The sequence below is a fragment of the Zootoca vivipara genome, chromosome 6 (assembly GCF_963506605.1).
Source record: "Zootoca vivipara chromosome 6, rZooViv1.1, whole genome shotgun sequence".
In the NCBI taxonomy this organism is placed as follows: domain Eukaryota; kingdom Metazoa; phylum Chordata; class Lepidosauria; order Squamata; family Lacertidae; genus Zootoca; species Zootoca vivipara.
Window position 1 is genome coordinate 73,909,854 of NC_083281.1, and position 20,939 is coordinate 73,930,792.

A 20,939-nucleotide genomic window follows, 5' to 3' on the forward strand; every position below is an offset into this window, starting at 1 on the left:
TGTCAGTTTTATCACTGCTTTAAAAAAGGCGGCGGGGGGGGAGTAATTCTTGCTATGGTAATAGGCAGCTGTTAGATTTAAGCAGTCCCTACCTACCCTCAAGCTTAGTACCTGAAAGACATGACATAAAGGAAAAGTGATTGGGAGGGGGGAGGAGAAAAGGGGGGGAAACAAAGGCAATAGTTTTTAATCAAAGAGATAGGCGTGATGTCACACTGCACCTGCAAAGGAAGAAAGGGAAAATTGGGAGTGCTCATGGAACACACTCACAAGTTCCTCCCCACCCCTTTTGAAACTGAATCAGCTATTTGTCATGGTGACACCAGGTGATTGACAGGTAGGCACACACATACTCATAGTCCTCTCCTCCTCTTGAGTCCAACCCCGGTCTTTTTCTTTCTCTGTACTCCCTTCCACCACAGAGCCCTGGAGACGGAGGTTAATTGGGAGAGGGCCAGAGACTATATGCTCTAATTTGCAGCTGGCTCGTGCTAGGATGAAGCCTGCAAGTTGCAGGTCTTCCAGATTAGATAGATAGATAGATAGATAGATAGATAGATAGATAGATAGATAGAGATATCCAGCTGGAGATTCAAGCCCCCATCTGTCACCAAGAGTGGGCCAGGCAAACCTGGAGACTTCAGGTCACATCTCGTGGTCAGGCAACCCTACATGCCAATGGTCCTAGATAGTAGCAGGCTATCCGTGTTGTGTAGACAGAAGCCAAAGCAATCCAGGGCAACGCAACTGGCCAGGGTGTTTCAGCTAATTTATGTCTCATGGTTCCCTCAATGGATCTTGGGAACTGAGTGTGCCAACTAGTTTGGGGCTCTATAAAATGGGTCTAATGAGCCTAGCTCTTCAGATCCTTTCAAATGAGACTCTGGGCTTTGAGTGGTGCGGGCGCCTTCTCTGCAACATGGAGATCTGAGGGGCTCTGTCCTCGTGCTTTTTGCTGTAATAAAAGAGATCCGGCATCTTGGTTTTCCAGCTCACCTCGCTTGAGAGCAGCCCAGAACTGCGACGTGTCGACTCTAGCAGGAAATCAAGGAACTTCAACAAGCAGCCCAGCACCGGGGATTACTACAAGCACCTGGGCAGCGGTGGTTGCGTGGGAGAGCAAACTGGGAACAACTGCAGGATGGCACACAGCGAGGAGGTGAGCCACTAGGGAACACTGCTTCCTTCTGGCCAGCTGCTGTTCCTCTCTAGCCATTCTAAGTAATGGCCAATTGCTGTTTGGGGACAGGGGGAGAGTGTGTGAAGGCTCTTTCCAGAGCATAGGCCTTCCGACAACAGTCAGAGGTAGAGAAAGTGGGTTGCCCCAGACTGAAAACAGACACAGCCTTCTCAAAAATGGTTTATATGTTGACTGCATTTATAGCCCACCTTTCTCTCCAAGGAGCTCAAAGTAGCATACATGGTCCTCTCTCTCTCCTTGTTTAATCCCCACAACAACCCTGTGATGTAGGTGAGGCTAAGAGTCAGTTTAAGGCCCCCAAGGTCACTTCCAGTGAACTTCATGTCCAAATGAGGATTTGAACCCTGGTCTCTCCCAGGACCTGGTCCGACACACTAACCACTACACCATGCTGTCCGTCTGATCACAGTAGGTTTATGTGACAAACCATGATTCAAACACTAGGTCCAATCTGCCTGACCCCTCCTCTGTTGCTTCAGATAGTTCATCCACTTTTAATAACATTTTTTTTACACACTTACAGGCATATACAACCAGCTCCCCCAAATTCACAGATATTTTCTAGCATAGTTGCAAAACTGTTCCCCGCGATTGCTTCAAGACCAAGGTGTGTTGGTGAAGTCACACATGCTAGCCAGTAGGTGCTGGCTTCTCCCTGATAGGCTGCAAACATGCAAAATCAGCCTCTCCCCCTTTCATGGCGCAGCAGCTGGTGAGGTTGAGCAGGAAACAGTAAGCAGGCAGAGCAAAAGACCAGCTGCCCTCCTCCCCAGCTGCCTCTGGCAGACACCTGCCTCCCTTTTGATCACAGTGGCTGTTTTCTGCTTTCTACCCCACCTCACTGCCCCTCTCTGGAAGAAGATGCCTGCATTTGCGGGGAAGTCACCGCCACTGCTCTCAGATGATGTATCCACCTGCATCTTGGCTGCAGGTGGGTCAAGGTGGGACTTAAGCTGCATATCTCTGTACCAGCTTGTCTGCCCCACTTCTGTGGAAGTAGAGAAAGGTGTGTTGGTGAGGACACACATACTAGCCAGTAGGTGCTGGCTTCTCTCTGTTGAAATCCAGGCTTTGATCCTCCCCTCCAGGAGGGCCATCCTCTGAGTGGGGGTTGAGTCCTAAAACCTAAGAAGGTCAGGCCAATGGCCCATCCACTCCAGCACCCTGTTCTCACAGTGGCCAACCAGGTGCCCACTATGGCAGGCCCAGAGCACAACAGCCCTTTCCCCTCCTGTGGCTTCCAGAAACTGGTGTTCTGGAGGCAGAGCAGAGTTGTTTTAGCTAGTAGTTGCAGCACTTCTTGGTGAGGGCACTGGTTTTATCTGTCTCTCATTCCCCCTTCTCATACTTCTGTTGCTGCTGCTGCTGTTGCTGCTATTGTTGTCGCTTTCCTTCTCAGGCTTCCCTTCTGTCCAACGACAACGTGCAAAACGGGAGCCCAGCGGAGAACAAGCCTTCCGGGGAGATGCCTCCCCCTCCTCCTCCCCCACCCCTCCCCGAGGGCGTCTGCCCCCCACCGCCACCCCCTCCATTGCCAACAGAGAACCACCCTGCATCCACCAGCCAGCGGCGATCATCTTCCTCCACCGGAAGTAAGTCAGGCAGCGGCTCTTCCCGGCCGACAGGCGTATCAGCCACTGTTGGCTGTGACGGTTCTGTGAAGCTTCCACGTTTGCCTCTGAACCAAAGTTGCCATGGAGCAAAAGTGGGTATTGCCCTGTTTCTGAGCTTCCCAGAAACACCTGGTTGGACAGTACGGGAAACAAAAGATCCACGTAACAGCCACAAGAATAAATTATTTAAAATAATAATAATTTAAAGCCAAATTGGGATGCAGGAGATATAAGCGTAAATCAGAGTAGTTGATCAACAAGAACAAAGTCCAGCAAGTCAAAAGCCCTGTTTGACCATACAACAACAACAACAACAACAACAACAACCCCCCAATGTTTTTATGGGTCCAAACAGGCTTGGGAACACCCAGAGCTCAGAGTTCTACTGCTTCTGCTTCACGGTGACTGGGTCACAGGCTAGTGCGTATTTTACAGCTTCCCCACTTTCCCTGTCCTCTCCCTGCAATCTCAAAGTCCACCAGATTCTACACCGAACTGTCAAATGGAAGCAAATTGCAGCTTTAAAAATGTCAGCGTGACTTGGATGTTTCGTGTTCTTGCCTAGAATTCCAAGAAGACCTGGAACTGTCTGAAAACAGAGGGTGTTGAGGCAAATATATATCTCCTTTGGGGGCTGCAGGTAGATTGTTATTTTGGGGGTAGGGGGAGGCAGAAGGAAGCAGTTATCTTGACTTACCTTTATCCAAACTCCACCCCTCCGACTTAGCCCTGCCTTTTGCTCTCACTTGGCCCGGGTGACAGATTTCTGACTCCCACCCCCAAGGACCTGCTGTGTTGGCCGTCCCCACCCCCCACCCCCACCCCACCCCAGAGCTTTGCACCAGCCTGTGCAGTGAGCAATGGGTGCCTTTCCCAGGAAGGATTTCTCCACTTGGAAGCCATGAAGAGTAAGTCCAGTGAGCCATTTTGCCATATCTCTGACTGTACCTATTTAGTATGCTTGTGTTGTGTAGCTTCCTTGCTTCAGAGCCCTAATTTGTGTGGGGTTGAGATTTCTTGAGGACTAGTCGCACTTGCTGTGTGCATGCCAGACTACAGTTGAAAAAATTCTGGGGACCCATACTGAGCCTACGAAATGTGCATATGATTTGTCTAATTTTACATAAAATAAGACGATTGTTTTCCTGCCATGGGGTGTGGCTAAGAGGCTCTCAGGGCCCTGATTCTGTATCTGCGACCCCAAGGAATCTTATTCAGCTGCTTGCCTCTGGATTCTGAGGTTTCCGAAGTTCGCCACATACGTCCGAGTACAGTGGTACCTCGGGTTAAGAACTTAATTTGTTCTGGAGGTCCGTTCTTAACCTGAGGTACCACTTTAGCTAATGGGGCGCCCCGCTGCCACTGCAGCACGATTTCTGTTCTCATCCTGAAGCAAAGTTTTTAACCCGAGGTACTATTTCTGGGTTAGCAGAGTCTGTATCTTGAAGTGCCTGTAACTTGAAGCATCTGTAACTGTACAGCTCCACAACCCAAGGGACTAGAAACTTGGCAAAAAAATATGAATTTGAATGCTAAGGGGTTGTTGTTTTTCTGCGCTTCTGCAGAATTGTGCCCCTTGCCGGACATATTTTGGGCAGGCTGGAGGCAGGGCCGTCTTAAACATATCGGGCGCCCGGGCGCCGTGATGCGAAGAACGCTCCGGAGCCCCACCCCGTTTCCCACCACGGCTGTCTGGCGGGCGCAAGCGCTGCTGCAGCGGGCACAGCCGCACGGCGCCCCCCTGGTGGCCCTGCGCCACCCAGCCTTGCCTTAGAGCCAGCCCTGGCTGGAGGCTTCCCAGCTTATTGGAGGGTGGATCTCGCACTCTGACTACAAGCGGTTAATATTTGAGTAGTTAGATGTCCATAAGACATCTTATACACATGTATAAGGAAGTGTCCCAGATGGTGAAGAAACAGTCATTATCATAATTTTGAGCATTTATATCAGTTACATTCTCACAATAATTCTCTAAACACCCTTTTAGGTCAGGGGAGACTCTAAGGAAGACAGACAGACAGGGATCCCCCCCCCCCAAAAGAGGGTAATCAGAGCATGGCTGGTGCAGGTATACTGTAGGAAGGAAGGATAGTAACTTGTATAGGTGCATTATTTTAATAATTTTCATGGACTTCGGTGTGTGGGTAGCACTCTAAACTTGCTCAGAGGCACCCTTTTCCCTCTGTCCTCCTTGCAAGTCTCGAGGCATACTCTTTGACAGGGTTTTGGGAATCCCGTGTTATGCTGATGAAGAACTCAGGCTCAGTGTCTTATATTTGGACATTTTGGGAGCAAACTCTTTTTTAGAAAAACTAGAATGTCTTGGGAAAGTATGGGCCCCTGGGAAAGTGGTTGCTTTCCCTTGGAAATGGCCAGTTGTAAACTTAAATGGAAGGAGCTATTCACTTCTTCCAAGAGGGGGAGGGGAAAGAACTGGCTGTTGAACTAGATTGTTCGCACTCTTGCAAAACTACAATTCCCAGGATTCCTTGGGGCAAGTCTTGAGGGCTGAACTAATGCAAAACTCAAGCGCTGTCTTGTAGTTCAGAAAGGTTCTCCCTCCCACTCTCTGCTTTTAAATACATCTGCAGTTGCCTCCCTTAGCAAAGGCTTTAGCTCCTTGAAATATTGATGGAGGCTTAATCCTCAGGCTTTTGTGTTGGGTGCTTACCTGTCACCACACCCCATGCCAAGCCTACATTATTTAGTACAAATTGAGTCTGGCAATGCGTCCGGATTGTGGGATGCAAATGGCAATAAGGGCGTTAGAGCCTCAGCTTACGGACGTACACACCGAATCTCTGACTGGGAAACACACACGGAAGCTTGTTTCTAAAAGACTATTTTGCTCCATCAGGCTGAGCCGTTCCTTACAGCAGCCTGCCAAATGCTTCTAGGAAACTCATATGCTTCTGCTTCCCTGACTCGCGCAGAGACACAACAGGCAACCTCCTCAAGGCAAATGGTTGCCTTCTCTCTGCCTCGTTGCTTCAATCATTCAGGTAGAGATGCTCTACTACCAAACTGTGGCCTTTCCTCCAAAGCCCAAGTGTGGGCAGGAAGGGTACTGGGAATTGTTGCTATGAGAGCCTACAACCACTGTTCCCAGAATGCTTTGCTCAGCACCCAGAACAGCTATGAAACAGGGAGGAAGCTGGTTTGCATTTCAAACCATGCTATGCACATCATACAAGTCTCTCGGCAAACACTGCTGATCCCCAGAGGCTTCACACAGAAGCGCAGTCCTCGGAGTAACAGATCGCGCCTCAGAAACAATTGCTCATTTTCTTCCTCTGCAGAAATGGCCAAGCCCAATTAATTTGCCTCCCGAAAGCAACTTAGCAACTGCAGTTTTTGTTTTGCCTCAGTGTGCCTCCCAGAATCTGCACAGCTTCACTCTGTTTAAAAATGTTTTAGGAAATTTCCAACCGTGTGCCTCCTTGCAAAATCCTGGTGCAGGGAAAAAGTCACGGTGGCTTTCCATGATGCAAGGATATGATAAATCACTATTGATGTAATAGCTATCTTCAAATATCTGGTGGGCTGTCACAGGGAAGGTGGAGCAAGCTTGTTGTCTGCTGCTCCAGAGGGGAAGACCCAGAACATGGCTTTGAATGACAAGCAAGGATAATATGGCAACTAAATATTAGGAAGAACTTTCTGGTGGTCAGAGCTGCTTGACCGTGGAACGGACTCCCTTGGAAGCCGCTGGATTCTCCTTTGTTGGAGGTTTTTAAGCAGAGGTTGGATGACCACCTGCCAGGGGTGCTTTAGCCGTGATTCCTTCATTGCATGTGGTTGGACTAGATGATCCTTGGGTTTCCCTTCCAACTCCACAATCCTGCGGTCCATATTTTTTTAAAAAAGCTTATGTGGAAATGGGATGAACCTGAACATTAGAAATGAGGGGGGGGGGAGAAGAGAGGGACTGAAATAGACACACCCTGCCCTCCCTTAGAGATTTTTAAAGAGACATTGGATAGCCAACTATATATACATGTCCCCTGGCTATAAAGTGTGTTCAAAGATAAGGAGGAGGACAGGGTGCTGTGGCAACCAGCGTCAGCCACAGTGTTCCCCATTATTTGCACAATACTAGGCCTTTTCACCTGCTGCCCTCATCTGCTGCCACTTCCTGGGGGCCCTTGGGCTGCGAGTCCCCAGACCTCAGCCCCAAAACTCAGGGGCTAAGTTTCCATCAGAGCCGAGGGCAGAAGCTCGCTGTGGATCAGAGCAGTGCTCATTCTCCTGGGAATGCATTGTCCCCTCTGCAGTCTCTCTCACTAGTTCACCCCTCCCCAACCCCGATTGTCCTGTGCCCGCCGCCCCTCTGCTCGAGGAGGCACACAGGGCTCCTTTTGTTTGTGCTCATATGCTCCGCATTAGCCGAGCCACGTGGACATCTATCAGGGGCCCCCGGGGGCTTATTAGCGCTTCCAATTTGGCAGCCGCTCAACACATGGCGCTTATTAGCCCTGAATCCAGGAGGATTTGGGGTCTCAAGCCGGCTCTTAATAGCATGTCGTTTTCTCAAAGCGGGCCATTAATGCCAGCAGCCTTTTTGTCTTTGCTCCCCGAGGGGAAAGGCGCTCCCGAGACCCCGTCCATTCATTCCTCCTGCCCGGAGGAGGGAGGCTGACGCCGGAGCCTTTTCTTCCGCCCCTTTCTGGTGGCACCATGGCCTGCTAGGGAATTAGGAGCAGCGGAGCTGCATGGCGCAGGAAGACAGATGGTGGCGCGAGGAGCCTGGGTCTTGTCTTGCCGCGCCGTCTGCTCAGGAGCGCTGGGGCTGCGCCCTGCGTGCTATGCTGACAGACACCAAACAGGGCAAGTATCCTCCTTGCAGTAGACCAGCTTTGGCGAATGCCCCCTCCCCAAGTGGGTCAGAACACCCGGTGCAATGTTAGTGGTTTATTTTCCTGCTCCTCTGTGGTTGGTGCCAGGTGTGTGAGGTCAGGCGACGGCTGGAGCAAGCATCTAGTCTTGTGCTCCAGAATCAGAACTATGCATACTGCAAGCCAGGTGGGGAGGCGATGTAACCAAAGGGAGACTAAATAGCTCCCGAAATGGGATTTTCATTAGCCCAGATCAGCGCTATTCCGGGTCCCCCTGGGAAGATGGGAGGGGCTGGCACCTGGCTAACGCAGCCCTGGCCTTCCCCTGGCCTCCTTTATCCCTTCTTAACCGCTACCTGTCTGATTCCTTGCACCTGGGCGCTGGATGGGTCGCGTCAGGAAAAGGTGAGGCGCCATTGCGGGCTTCAGAGGAGGGGTGCGTGGTCTGCTGGGAGGACCCAATCAAGAGGATATTCTGCCTAAACGTTAGGAAGAACTCCCTGATGGTGAGAGCTGTTGGACAGTGGAAGGGACTCCCTCGGAAGGCGGTTGGAGGTTTTCAAGCAGAGGTTGGGTAGCCATTTGTCAGGGATTCCTTAGCTGTGGTTCCTACACTTGAAGGGGGGTTGGACTAGATGACCCTTGGACCCTTTCCAACTGCACGAGTCTATCCGCCTGGGTACCCCATTTGCATCCTGCACGCTTCAGTCTGTGGGCTTCCTTTTCCATGTGAATCGTCTCAGTTTGGGATGCCGTGGATCTGGTTGGAGGTGTCGGCATGTTTTGGTTCTTCCCCGAACAACAGCAAAGCTGGCTTTTTGCGGTGATGTCGTGGGACACTTCTGCCCACTCAACTTTTCCCCGCTGGCTTTGAACATGGTGTAGTGATTAGCTTGCCGTTGCTTTTAATGTTTCCAGCTTCCACCGAGATGGGATTACCATGTGCGTCCCAGGCTCACCGGGGCTCTTAAGGACATCACCGCCCCCGCATTGCATATTTTTTGTGTTCCAAGGTGGTTCCTTCAAATACACAGAGCGTAGGTGTGGTCCTCTTGTCACCAGGGGTTTGGGGGGTTTTTTTGAGGGGGGTAAGGAGGGATCATTTGCAGAACGTGACTTGGTAGAGCTCCTTAAGAAGCCCGGTGGAAGCAGTGGAGGTCTGTCTGGTGAGCGATGTAACACAAATGAAGACGCCAGATTCTCCTGCCAGTGACTGGAAATGCTAGACTCACTTGCTGTGGATCATGATTAACTCTGAGGCAGCCTAATTGGGGGAGGGGGAGGCATGGGCTTGAGCAATTACCCAGAGAGCTCTTGATTGGCAGAACTGTTTGATCTTCCAGCTCCAACCATTGATCCTCTTTCTTATAGAGATAATGTGAAAAATGTCTCTCTGGTGAGGTTGCAGTTAGGTGAGGCAACAGGTCACAGATCTCCAGGTGTTTTATATAAGTAGTAGTAGTAGTAGCAGCAATGTGGGGGTGGAATAGGATGGGGATCTTTTTTCTGGCCATGTACTTTTTCTGGATAAAATGCCCTCCTCCCCATTATCTTCAAAACCTTGCCAGAGACTGCAGGCAGGGAAATTGTATGCATGAAGAGGTGGAGGAGAGGTTAGATTTTGTTTCTGTCTGCAGGAGAAACTCCCTCCTTCCCTCAACCCAAATGCGAACTGAAATTTCCACTCCACCGAATTTTGCGATGCATTTATCTGACCAGGTGATACATGCAAAAATGCACGTGTTAGGGAAAATAACATACATACAAGAATGCAACATATCTGGGGAAATGGCTTGCAATGATGTGTATGCTAGCCAAAGCTGCATACAAAAAAAGGGTTTTGTTAGAAGAAATCCGCAGCAAAATGCTGATAATTGTTTGTGGGGTATTGTTATTGTTGTTTTAATGCAAATTGCTGTGGAAATATGAGCTGAGTTGGAAGAATGAGAAACCGAAATTAAAAGGACCTATCATTCCTAGGATGAATGCTCCCCTGTTGTTGTTTTTTACAAATCCATCCACATGGAAAACTAGCAAGTCAGAGAGGAGGAGATGTGGGCAGTTTATTGCAGACAGGTTTGGAGGGGAAGAATCCGCATGACAGCGTCCTCATCAAAATGCCACCCTGTATTTTCTACCCCCACGTTTAATCTGGATCAAATCTTTCTGGGGTTTATTGGTTTGTTTTACTGATCGGATTTTCCTCGGAAAGAGTAAATCCGGATTAAATGGGGAAATATTGTGTGGTGGCATTGTGGCGTAGATGCTGCACAGAAACCTTGCAAATGCATGAACAGCAGCAAGGTCACGATCAACCACCGCTTAGAAGTGGCCTGGGTTTCATGTAAGCCATGTCTTCCATGTACCCTACTTTCTTAAGTAACAGAGTCTCAGGATGGGTTTTGAACAATGTGGATAATCTCTTAGCTAGTTTCCAGAAGAAGGAAAGAGCTACAGGGCATTGCAGCAAAGTTGCCCACGAGTCCTTAAGCGCTCTTTTATCTAGGTCTGGGAGATCCCTCAAGTTTTTACAAAACAGGCTCTATTCAAAACAAAATTTGGGAATATCCTGAAAGAGGGTGCTGCTAGAATGAGTGGGGAAGCAACCAGGGTGATTTTGGACTTCTTGGCATGACCAAAGCCTCATTTGCTGTTATCTGTGAGTTGAGAGCGTAGAATACCATGTTTGCTCTTCCAAATGTTTGCTCATCTCCTGCTAGAACAGGAACTCCAAAATTCTGTATAGAGAACATTGGCGTGTCATGCAAAATAAATGTAAAAGTAGGCTTAAAAACCTCTCACCTGCAACTGAGGGCTGCTGATGTGTCTCTGTGTGAGTCACTGCTCAGGACATAAAACCTTCCTCTCTGCCTCATCTAGAATTAGGCCATCCTATTAATTATCTGATTTGATGAGCCTGCTGGACACAGCAGAGTCACTTGCCTTCCAGAAGTTTTGCGGCAGAGATGAGGTTTTGCTCTTTGTGTGCGGTACCCCAGTTTCAGTCTTCCCTATCACCTGTTAAAGTAGAGATGGGACTCAGCTACATTAGTAAAGAAAAGGTGTTTCATGTGCAATATAACACCGTGACACCAGATGGCGCTGTGGAGTTCGGTCTTTCGCCAATGTAATTTCCCACTTTGAGCTTTACAATGCTTTTTTTTTTCTGAAACGGTTTTTGATGTGACTAGATCCAGCCATGGAGGAGAAATTCCTGTGGTGCACAGTTTGATACAAATTTACCTAATTCGAACTTTCCAAGCCAGTACACAAACTTATCCTTCAAAACCGGCAATGTAGTTCTCCAGCAAAAAAATAAAATAGAATATGCATGTGACAAAAAACACCCGTTCAGGGGAAGTGCTATCAAAAAAGCAGGTATGGGTAAAAGCAGTGCACAAAAAGTGGCATTATATTTAATAACATAAGAAATCCAAGTATGCTATCTCAGCCGGATCACCTCTGCCTATACACTTGTGGACATCCTCAAAGAACTCAAATGTGTTTATGGGACAGGGCTGCCAAGGTTGCAGAAGCCATGCTGGTTCTGCTTCAGCAAGGCTTGTTCTTCTATATTTGGCAATGCTGCTTGTGTGGGGGTGGGGGAGGATGTGTATATCGGATTTTATAGCATCCCAAAATGAGCAGGGACGCACACAGAAATGCCTAAGAATTTTCCCGAAGAAGCTTTCAGTCACCTTCAAATGCCTGAAGGAGTGTCACATAGAAGATGGAGCCAGCTGGCTTTCTGCTGCTCCAGAGGGTAGGAGCTGATTCAAATGACAAGAAAAGAGATTCCAAGTTAACATTAGGAAGAATGTTCTGTCAAAGAGAGCTGATGGACAGTGAGTGGAAGGTCGAGGACTCTACTTCAATGCAGTTTTTTCAAGAAGAGGTGGGGTGGCCACCTGTCAGGGATTCTTTAGCTGAAATTCCTGCATTGCATGGGGTCAGACTAGATGATCCTTGGGTTCCCCTTCCAACTCCACAATCCCGTGATCCCTATTTTTTAAAAAACTGATGCGGAAATTGGACAAACTGAATTTAAGAAACGAGAAAGTGAGAGGGGCTGAAATTGACATGCCCTCCCCTTCATTCTCTGTTTCAGGCACCAAGTCGTTCAACATGATGTCCCCGACCGGTGACAACGCAGAGCTGCTGGCAGAAATCAAAGCTGGGAAGAGCCTGAAACCTACACCCCAGAGCAAGGGCTTCACCACCATCTTCTCGGGCTCTGGCCAGACAGCCACCAACGTAGGTGATGGACTGGGTTGCCTGCCTGTTTGCCAACCACTTTCCTCCTTATCCTCCTTAGAAGTGGGAGTGGGGGGAGGGCAGAGGCCCCAAAGAGGCTTTTGGAGCAGGATTAACTCTTTGTAATTAGAAGCAGGGAAGCTGATTGTGTGTGTGTGTGTGTGTGTGTGTGTGTGAGAGAGAGAGAGAGAGAGAGAGAGAGAGAGAGAGAGAGAGAGAGAGAGAGAGAGAGCGAGAGAGAGAGAGAGAGAGAGAGAGGAGTCTTCTGGAGCTCAGTTCAACAGCATCGTCTTCCTTGTTTAAGAAGTGAAGAGGCTGTGGGGGCGAGCAGCAGATGGGGGCTTATCAGTGGGGTCCTTAAGTTTTTACTAATGTGAAAACAAGGCTGGTTTTTTTGGGGGGGGATTCCTCACTCCAGCTGGGGGGAACTCTGCCCCACACGGCTGCACTCTTGCAAACAGTTCCGGAGTTCCCAGCAGTAACAACAACAACAACAACAATTTATTATTTATACCCTGCCCATCTGGCTGAGTTTCCCCAGCCACTCCGGCCAGAAAGCATATTCCAAAATCCATCTTGAGGCAATACCTCAAGCCTGCCAAAATGTCCCCAAACAGTGAGTATCTAAAGAGAAGAGCTCAAATGGCTGCAGGTGTGAGCCCCGCCCCCCAAGTATGGCATGCTTTTATTTCTTATATACAAATATTGGAGGCACATGGGCACTTCGTGCCACATATATTCGGGCGTGCTGAATTTTTCAACTTCCAAATTCCAAAAATGCGGATGGGCAAAGTAGTTGTAACATGACTTGGGAATTCAAAAGATATTTTGGTTAAATTGACATAATTTGGTTTTGCTTGGTAAATAACTACATAAAAATATTGATTCGTCCTATTATTATTATTATTATTATTATTATTATTATTATTATTATTATTATTGTGTGTGTGTAAATGTGTGTAAAATGGCATGGAAATGATTAATAATGATTGCCAAGTGCCTGCAGTCTATATATAAATGAGATATATATCTCATTTTGCCACTTCCGCTTGTTTACTTGTCTGTTATGCATATATATGCATATGTTTTATGTTCTGATTTTATTCTGTGGCCTGCCCTGAGACCTGCGAGGATAGGGCAGTATATAAACGAGGAGGAGGAGGAGGCAGATCACTCAGATAAGTAGTTCCCTAGCATCATCACAGAACAGCATTATTCTGTGTGCAGTGAACTGGGTGGAAGAGAATAACTACCACTTCGCTCCGGAGAAAGGTTTAAGGGAGAAAAACCAATTGAAGTTATTGCTAATCATCTTGTAGGTTTCATGAAGAAGGGCCTGCAGGCCATTGGAGATGATTCAACAAAAGTTAAGACTTGGCTGGGAGGCCAAACCGATGGATCCAAATTACACTAAAGGAGATCCTGACAAAACATCAAGAAGAGCTTTCTGGGGAATGGGGCAGAACCACTGGCCGGGAGGGTGGTACCATGGGTCAAGCTGGGTCGTCAGATGATCTGGTTGGTTTGCACCCTCCACACCAAGGAGTTACCCCTTTGACGCTTGATCACAGCCCTTGATGGGAAGACCTTGTCTAACAGCGAGGGGACGGGTAGCATTGGCAAGATGCTACAGAACAAGATGCTACGGAATGCAGCTACAGAACTTGGCATTGATCCTTCACCAAACTCTCACTTTGCTGAGTGACAGTGTCATAAAGAATCTGTCTACTGCCCAAGTGTATGGGTGTTGGATCGCAGAGGCCCTAAGGACAGGGGAACCTCCCATGGATCTGGCCCTACTTGAAATTGGTCCGGTGAGCCATTCAAGGAGGTGGTTAGCAACAGCAAACAGGCTTTGTCACTTACGGGTTTCAAAACAGGGCCGTTGCCCATTTTTCTTAGTGATAATGTTCCTGCTTTATCTTTTTTTGGTAGACCGCTGTTTTGCACACAAGCGGTGTATCCGTTTTATGAAATAAGTAAGTGCAAACTGGATCGAGGTCCTTCCCTGTCCCTAACTCTCGGCTCCTTTTCACCCCACCCAACTCCAGGTCGAGGCGCCTGCATCTTCCCCTTCCCCTACCAGGACACCGACCCCTCCGTCCACCCCGGATGCGCCTCCCGCGCCCAGACCGGCGGCCTCCCCGGAGCCGGTGGTCAACGGCTCCTCGCTGTCACCCTCCTCGTCAGCCGCGGCTGGCCAGGTGGACATTGAGGCCCTGATCCCCACCCACGATGAGCAGGGGAGACCCATCCCGGAGTGGAAGCGCCAGGTGATGGTCCGCAAGCTGCAGGTGAAGATCCAGGAAGAGGAAGAGCAGAGGCGCAAGGTAGGAAGCGTGGGGGGGGGCTGGTCAGCATGGTGTGGTGCTGCGTGCCCTGGTCTTGTCACCTGTGTTTGCTGTGAGGCTCCCTCTGAGGAAAGCATCAACCCTTGGCCCCATGGCCTCAACACCCCCTTCAAGTGCTGCTGAACTCGCCCCTGACCATTGGGCTAGACTGCCCGGGGCTTGATGAGAGTCTCAACAGCATGGACACCAGGCTGAGGAAGGCTGCTCAGTCCACTAGCTCTTTCTGGATTCTCCTCCCCTTCCCGATCTACTGTTCTCCAGCCCAGTGGGTTTCCTGGGAGGAACCACCCCCACCCACTCCTGGGGACTGCCTTCTCCTGGGTCAGATCATTTTGATCCACCAAGCTCTGTATTGCCTCTGCTAGCTGGCAGGAACCCTTGAAAATTACTTAGGAAGATGCCCTAACATTACTTTAGGACAAGGAGAGGCTTGCCTGTAGCCCTTCCAATACGGTATTGTCGTTTACTATTCATAACCATTTGGGTTTTCTAAATTTGTTTTATTTCACAAGGTTTGTGCATCGCTTGATTGTGAGGGGGAAATCTCAAAAGGGCTTTACAGGAAGAATAAGGCAAAGCACAGAAGAACAGCTATCTAAACTGTTCAGAAAATGAAATCAATGATAAACTAGAAATGGATTAAAATGCAATTGTTGTTACTACTATTATTATCATTTCTATTTATTTATCCCACCTTTCCTCCAAAGAACGTGAAGAAGTCTGGGTTTCTGCCAATAACAACCGTAACAAAAATTCTACTGGGTTGGTCCAAAGATCAATCTGGTTTAGTCTTTCACAACCTAATGCTCTTTAAATATTTTTAACACAGTTATGCTGGCTGGAACTGCAATTTAAAATGTTGGGGGGGGGCGGTTTTATTTTATTATGATTTCTTTGTTGTATTTATATCCCAGCATTTTCTCCAAGGAGCTCAAGGTGACAAAGATTGTTTCCCCCTTCCTCATTAAATCTCCACCCCCATCGTTCTGCCCAGACACTGAGGTCCAGCGCCGAGGGCCTTCTGGCGGTTCCCTCGCTACAAGAAGCCAAGTTACAGGGAACCAGGCAGAGGGCCTTCTCGGTAGTGGCACCCACCCTGTGGAATGCCCTCCCACCAGAGGTCAAAGAGAACAACAATTACCAGACCTTTAGAAGGCATCTCAAGGCAGCCCTGTTTAGGGAAGCTTTTAATGTTTGATGGATTTCTGTATTTTAATATTTTGTTGGAAGCCGCCCAGAGTGGCTGGGGGAACCCGGCCAGATGGGCGGGGTATAAATAATATATTATTATTATTATTATTATTATTATTATTATTATTATTATTATTATATCCCCACAGCAACCCTGTGAGGTAGGTTAGGCTGAGAGACAGCGACTGGCCCACGGTCACCCAGCGAGCTTCGTGGTTGAGTGGGGATTTGAACCCTGGTCTCTCCCAGGTCCTAGTCCAACGCACTAACCCCTACACCACCATTGGCTCTAGATAACAGAAAGGACTCTGATTATGATCACTACATTCACCGGAATAACTTGCTTCAGTGGCCAGATTTGGCCCACTGGACCGCCATCCATCTGGCTTGGACACTCTGTCAAAGACAAGCAATGCAGGCTGCAATCCAATCTGTTGCACCAGCTAAGGGGTGTGTGTGTGTGTGATGAGCAGATGCCCTCCTCCATTGTGGAGCCAGCTGGGCAGATTCGTGTGCTACCTGCAGGGGCCTAGGGACAATTACTGCACCAGTTTGATTTCCCTGCCCATCCCCGCCGGGCCAGTATGAGCCGTGAATGCACTAGTTGCTGTACCCCTCCATAACCAGGGTTCGGACTCCAGTGTTGTATGATGAGATACAGTTATATCAACCCCCCTAGCAGATGGTTCCCATGGTCACCTGAATCTATCTACCTATCAATCCTATCCATCTCTCCACCCCTCCTTAGCTGCATTGCAGGGAGTTGGACTAGAGGACCCTTGGGGTCCTTTCCAACCCTGGAATTCTGTGAGTCGTATGATCCATCTTCCTTCCTTGACCTTCAGTCTCCAACATGAGCAGCCTGGTTCCGTGGCCCCTTTTGCAAATCAAGTTCATTGAGCCTCCAGGGCTCGGGGTTCTTCTTTCCCACCTCGTTTGGTCACCTGAGAGTTTTCTGTGTGCTGCGGCTGGGGGGAGGCGGAGAGGTGAGGGGCATGCAGCTGGCATGTGGTTGGCATGGTCCTGCATCCTTTGCCTTGGTGTGGCTGACTCTGAAGTGCATTTAACCTGCAGTAGGTGCCAAGGGTCCTTAGCTCAAGGCTCGGGTTCCCAGCATCTGATGGTGGCCCACCAAGCTCCACCCTTTGCTGCCGTGTCTTCAATTTGGTCCATCTGTCTAACCAACCAACCAACCTGCTTTTCCTGAAAAAGGACCCCCTAACAGACAGCACACACTCCGTTCACAACGAAGCATGATACTGCAGTGTTAAATGCCTTACATGATCACTCAGTGGTGTAATGTGTGAGCATCATACCTGCGGCCTCTGCCGTTGAGTCGATCACGCCCTTGTGTTCCTTGTGGTTCTCTCGCTGCCCGCCACGTGAGCTGGAAACTGTAAGTGTCTCTATCTCCTCCCCCCTCCAAACCACTTTCCAGTTTCCCCTGCCCCGCTGCACCCCACCCTCCCCACCCCGGCCTGCGCAACTCCCTGGGAGCGCCAACGTGTTGCGCCACCATTACACCACGAAGGGACATGTAAGGCCTTGTGGCGTGTGCGAAACCCGGGCAAATGTAGAGGACGGTCCTGAGGGAGCCCCTTTGCCCTCTGTTCTTTTCTGCCCTGCCGTAGCTTCCCTCCAGCCACCAGGAAGGCTGGCGCTACTCCCATGCCCACAAGGCTATCCTGGGGCCCTTCGGGGAGCTCATGACCGAGGAGGACATCCTCTACCTGGAGAGGCAGATCGAGAACCTCCAGGTGATGCACAAGGTGCAGAAGGTGGAGACCCAGCTGGAGCAGCTGGAGCAGGAGCTGCAGCAGCTGCTGCCCGTCTCAGCCGCCTTGGCGAAGGAGCACTTCACCGTCAACCCCAAGCGCATGCAAGGCCAGGCCGAAGACCTCCCAGCCTGGTGCAGCAAGATCTCCACCCTCCTGAAGAGCATGGCACTCCTCCTGGCCACCCTGGGTGGGAAGGCCATTACCCTGGCGGACATGGTCACCCCGCAAGGGCCGGAGCAGGCGGGCAGCATTGCTGCCGTGGGGGCCGCACCACCTCTCAAAGAAGGCCTCTCCAACATCACTCGGTCGCAGTCCTTCAGCTGCACCCGGGAGGAGGTGGAGAAGGAGATCATGCAGTGGGGGGTGTCGGTGAAGAACCTCAAGGCCAATTATGAACTGCACATGCAGGCACAGGTGCCCAACGCCATGCCCAGCCGGGTGTACAAGAGGAAGCGGTCCTTGCCAGTGGGGACAGCTCAGTTCACTCTTGGCCGGGAGCCCATCTTGGAAGAAGACTACATCACCGGCATCGAGCCATTTGGTGGGCTCGGGGAAGAGGAGATCTCCACCATGGGCCTGGAGCCGCCCATCCCTCTCTCTCATGCACCTCTGCTTTACGGCGAAGCGGGGGTCCTTTTCCCGAAGCAGGCTGACATCCCATGCGTGGCGGGAGACCCCTTCGGGGAGGCACTGTTCAGCCCCGACCACATGACCCGTAGCCTCCCGGTCCAGACAGAGTTGAGCTGCGTCCAGGATTACATCGACATGCGGAAGGAGAGGATCGTCTACCTCTTCCTGGAGCACTGGAAGAAGTGGACCTTCACGGAGTCGGACAGACAGGCCACGCCCAAGAGGAAGATGGCCGCCTCTGATGCTGCAAGCGCCAACTCAGATGGAGCTCGGAAGATGGAATGCCCTGGCCTGGTGCCCTTGGGGAGGAAGCCCAGCGAGGACGACCGGCTGCTGTATTTCATGAAGCAGCGGCAAGTGGTCGGGAAGCTGATTGCCCACTGGAGGAGCATCATCAGCCAGGTGCCCACCAGGCAGATCCGCCGCCTGAGCCGCACCAACATGCTCTACTGGCCCGAGCACTTCCTGCCCCACATCAGCGGCACGCCTGTGGCCTATGACAGCCTCACTTTGGACCTCTTCATGCTGGGTTACTTCCAGCTGTTGGAGATGAGCATGAGCCGTGCAGAGCGCAAGTTCCGCCACCTCCTCTGCTACGAGATGTTCGACCGGCTGGGCAGCCACAGCTGGGAGCTCATCCGCCACTTCTACAAGGTGGTGATGGAGGAGGTAGAGGCCGGCAAGAGGGACTGGCTGGATGGCTTCGAGGACCTCAAGCAGGAGTTCTTTGGTGACAACTTGCAGCCTAACCAGGTGGCGTCTGGGGCTTCCGCAGAGCGGTCGGCGGTGTCGTCGCCCCGCCCACCCTCCATTCTCTCCCACCAAGCGTCGTCCCAAACATTGGTCAGCAGCATCCAAGAGCCCAGCATGACCACAGACGAACTGACCCCAGCCTCCCTCGACCCCAAGAGCAGGAAGAACTCGGTCCAGCTCGTTTCGGAGCTTGGGGAGTTCAGCAACGAAGACATTTGCCGCTATATAGACCGCAGCTTCTCTTTCTGGAAGGAGAAGGAGGCCGAAATGTTTGATATCTGAGGGTGCTTCCTGGGAGGGTGGAGAGAGGGCATGTGCAGAGAGATCCGGCCCCGGTTTTTTCCATGCAAACTCAGGCAAACACAGTGCAGACTACCAGCGCCACTGCGGCCCAACCCACCTTTGTGGAAAGTGATCTTGGGCCTGCTCTCAAAGGCAACAACTTTATTCAAGCCGGTGGTGGGAGTGGGGAGGGGGCTGAGAACACGGGGGCCCTCAGCGAAGGTCTTGGCGAACAGAGGCGTAGGGCCAGAGGTGCACTTCGCCTTACTTCTATTGGGAGAACATCTCCAATTCGTTGAGAACCCATTGAGTTGCATTATTCAGGGCAGGCGTAAAGAATGTCTCCTTGACCCATCACGTAATTTATACCACCGTGAGGTTGGTGGTGGCCAATCTTGGGGAAAGGACCAGACCAATTTTTACAGAGAGAGGGTGGTAGGTCTGCCAACCTCTGCTGATCACATTAGTTAAACACCAAATCAGGTCTTTTGTCCAACTAGCTCAGTGTTGTTGACACTGACTGGCAGCATCTCCAGTTTCAGAGAGGGGTCTGTTTCGCAACCTGAAGGTGCTCTGCCACTGAGCCATAGTGCTTCTAGTCACATTCCTAGAGCTCTCAGCTTCCCAGAGACACCTGATTGGCCATCATGGCAAACAAAATTATGTCCCCTGTGGACCATTCGCTGGTCTAGCTGACCTGCCCCTACAATCCTTTCATGCACCAGACCTTTGGTCCGCCTGGAACGTCAACATGTTGGTACCCAAGGCGGACTAGCAACGGTGGGGTCACACACATGGTCACGGTCAGTACACAGTACCCCTGAACCTGTGCAGAATTGGTTTCACAGGATATCTACACCTTTATTCATGGTTTATTTTCCCCTTTGGTGCATTTATGAATGAGAATATTATTATGAATTAAATTTATATGCCGCATATCAACCAAAGATCACAGGGCAGTTCACAACATAGAAATAAAAATGAGAACGTAAAGTACACAACAAAGCAAACACAAATCAATAACTCCCCTCTTGCAAAAAGGTGGTAGAGCATGAGACTCTTAATTTCAGGGTTGTAAGTCTGAGCCCCACATCGGGCAAGATTCCTGGATTACAGGGAGTTGGACCAGATGTCCCTTGTGGTCGCTTCCAACTCTACAGTTCTATGATTCTAGAGTGATAATCAGCCAAAGGTCTAGTTACAGAAAAATGTTTTTTTGCCTGGCACCTAAAGATATGTAATGTCGGTGCCGGGCAAACCTCCCTGGGGAAAGCACTCCACAAACAGGGAGCCACTGCAGAAAAGACTCCATGTTGCCGCCCTCCAGGCCTCTCATGGAGGGGCCACGTGAACGATTACATGTGCAGTTTGATCTATTCGCAATGCGAGGGCTCAGGAGGAGTGTCCAGTGGGGAGGAAGAACTACTGCCCCTCAGCATCTGCCGACCGAGGCAGCTGCCTTGTGCTTTGCCCAACGACAGGGCCGGCCCTGTTGTCAACCATCAGTTGCTTCCCAGGGTCTCAGGCTGAGGCCTTCACTAGGGCATGGTTATCTTTCATTCTTTTGAGCGTAAGAGATTTGGTAGGCTGCTCCTTTGGGAAACTGAGTAGTTGCAGTAAGCCAAGGAAGGACAGATTTTAGGCTTTGGTGATCTATTCTGAGTTTTACTCAAGCCATGAGAGCCATCAGGCAAAGCCAGGTACAAATATACTCTTAGAATTAAGGAACGGGATATCCCTGAGCATGGATTTCAGTGCTGGAACACACAGTCTTCCGGTCACACAACACCCCTGATTCTCTCCATCTCGCTCCAAAAAGCGTTCTTCATCTCAGCAGCCTAATTTAGTATAAATTTGCTATTATTAAGCATCTGGGAGTCGGAGTCCTTGCTGATCTCCTGCGAATCACTCAGAGACCTCCCTTTAGATCTCAAATCTACTACCTGCCCTAAAGCAACCTATTTTCCACCTGCACTGTACATTTAAAGCAGTAGCGCTTTAAACAGCCATGAGTATCTTGGGAACTGTAGTTTGCTGAGGGTGCTGAGAGA

At 50.1% G+C, this 20,939-nt stretch overlaps 1 protein-coding gene across 1 annotated transcript in view; it reads left to right on the forward strand.

Annotated features, from left to right (window-relative positions):
- Window positions 1–20,939, forward strand: part of ESPN (espin) — a 105,295-nt gene that overhangs the window by 72,843 nt on the left and 11,513 nt on the right. Inside the window, exons 10-13 of the mRNA XM_060276128.1 lie at window positions 992–1,159; window positions 2,601–2,793; window positions 11,758–11,903; window positions 13,955–14,233. Coding sequence (XP_060132111.1) covers window positions 992–1,159; window positions 2,601–2,793; window positions 11,758–11,903; window positions 13,955–14,233 — 786 coding nt within the window. The remainder of the gene's footprint in view (window positions 1–991; window positions 1,160–2,600; window positions 2,794–11,757; window positions 11,904–13,954; window positions 14,234–20,939) is intronic.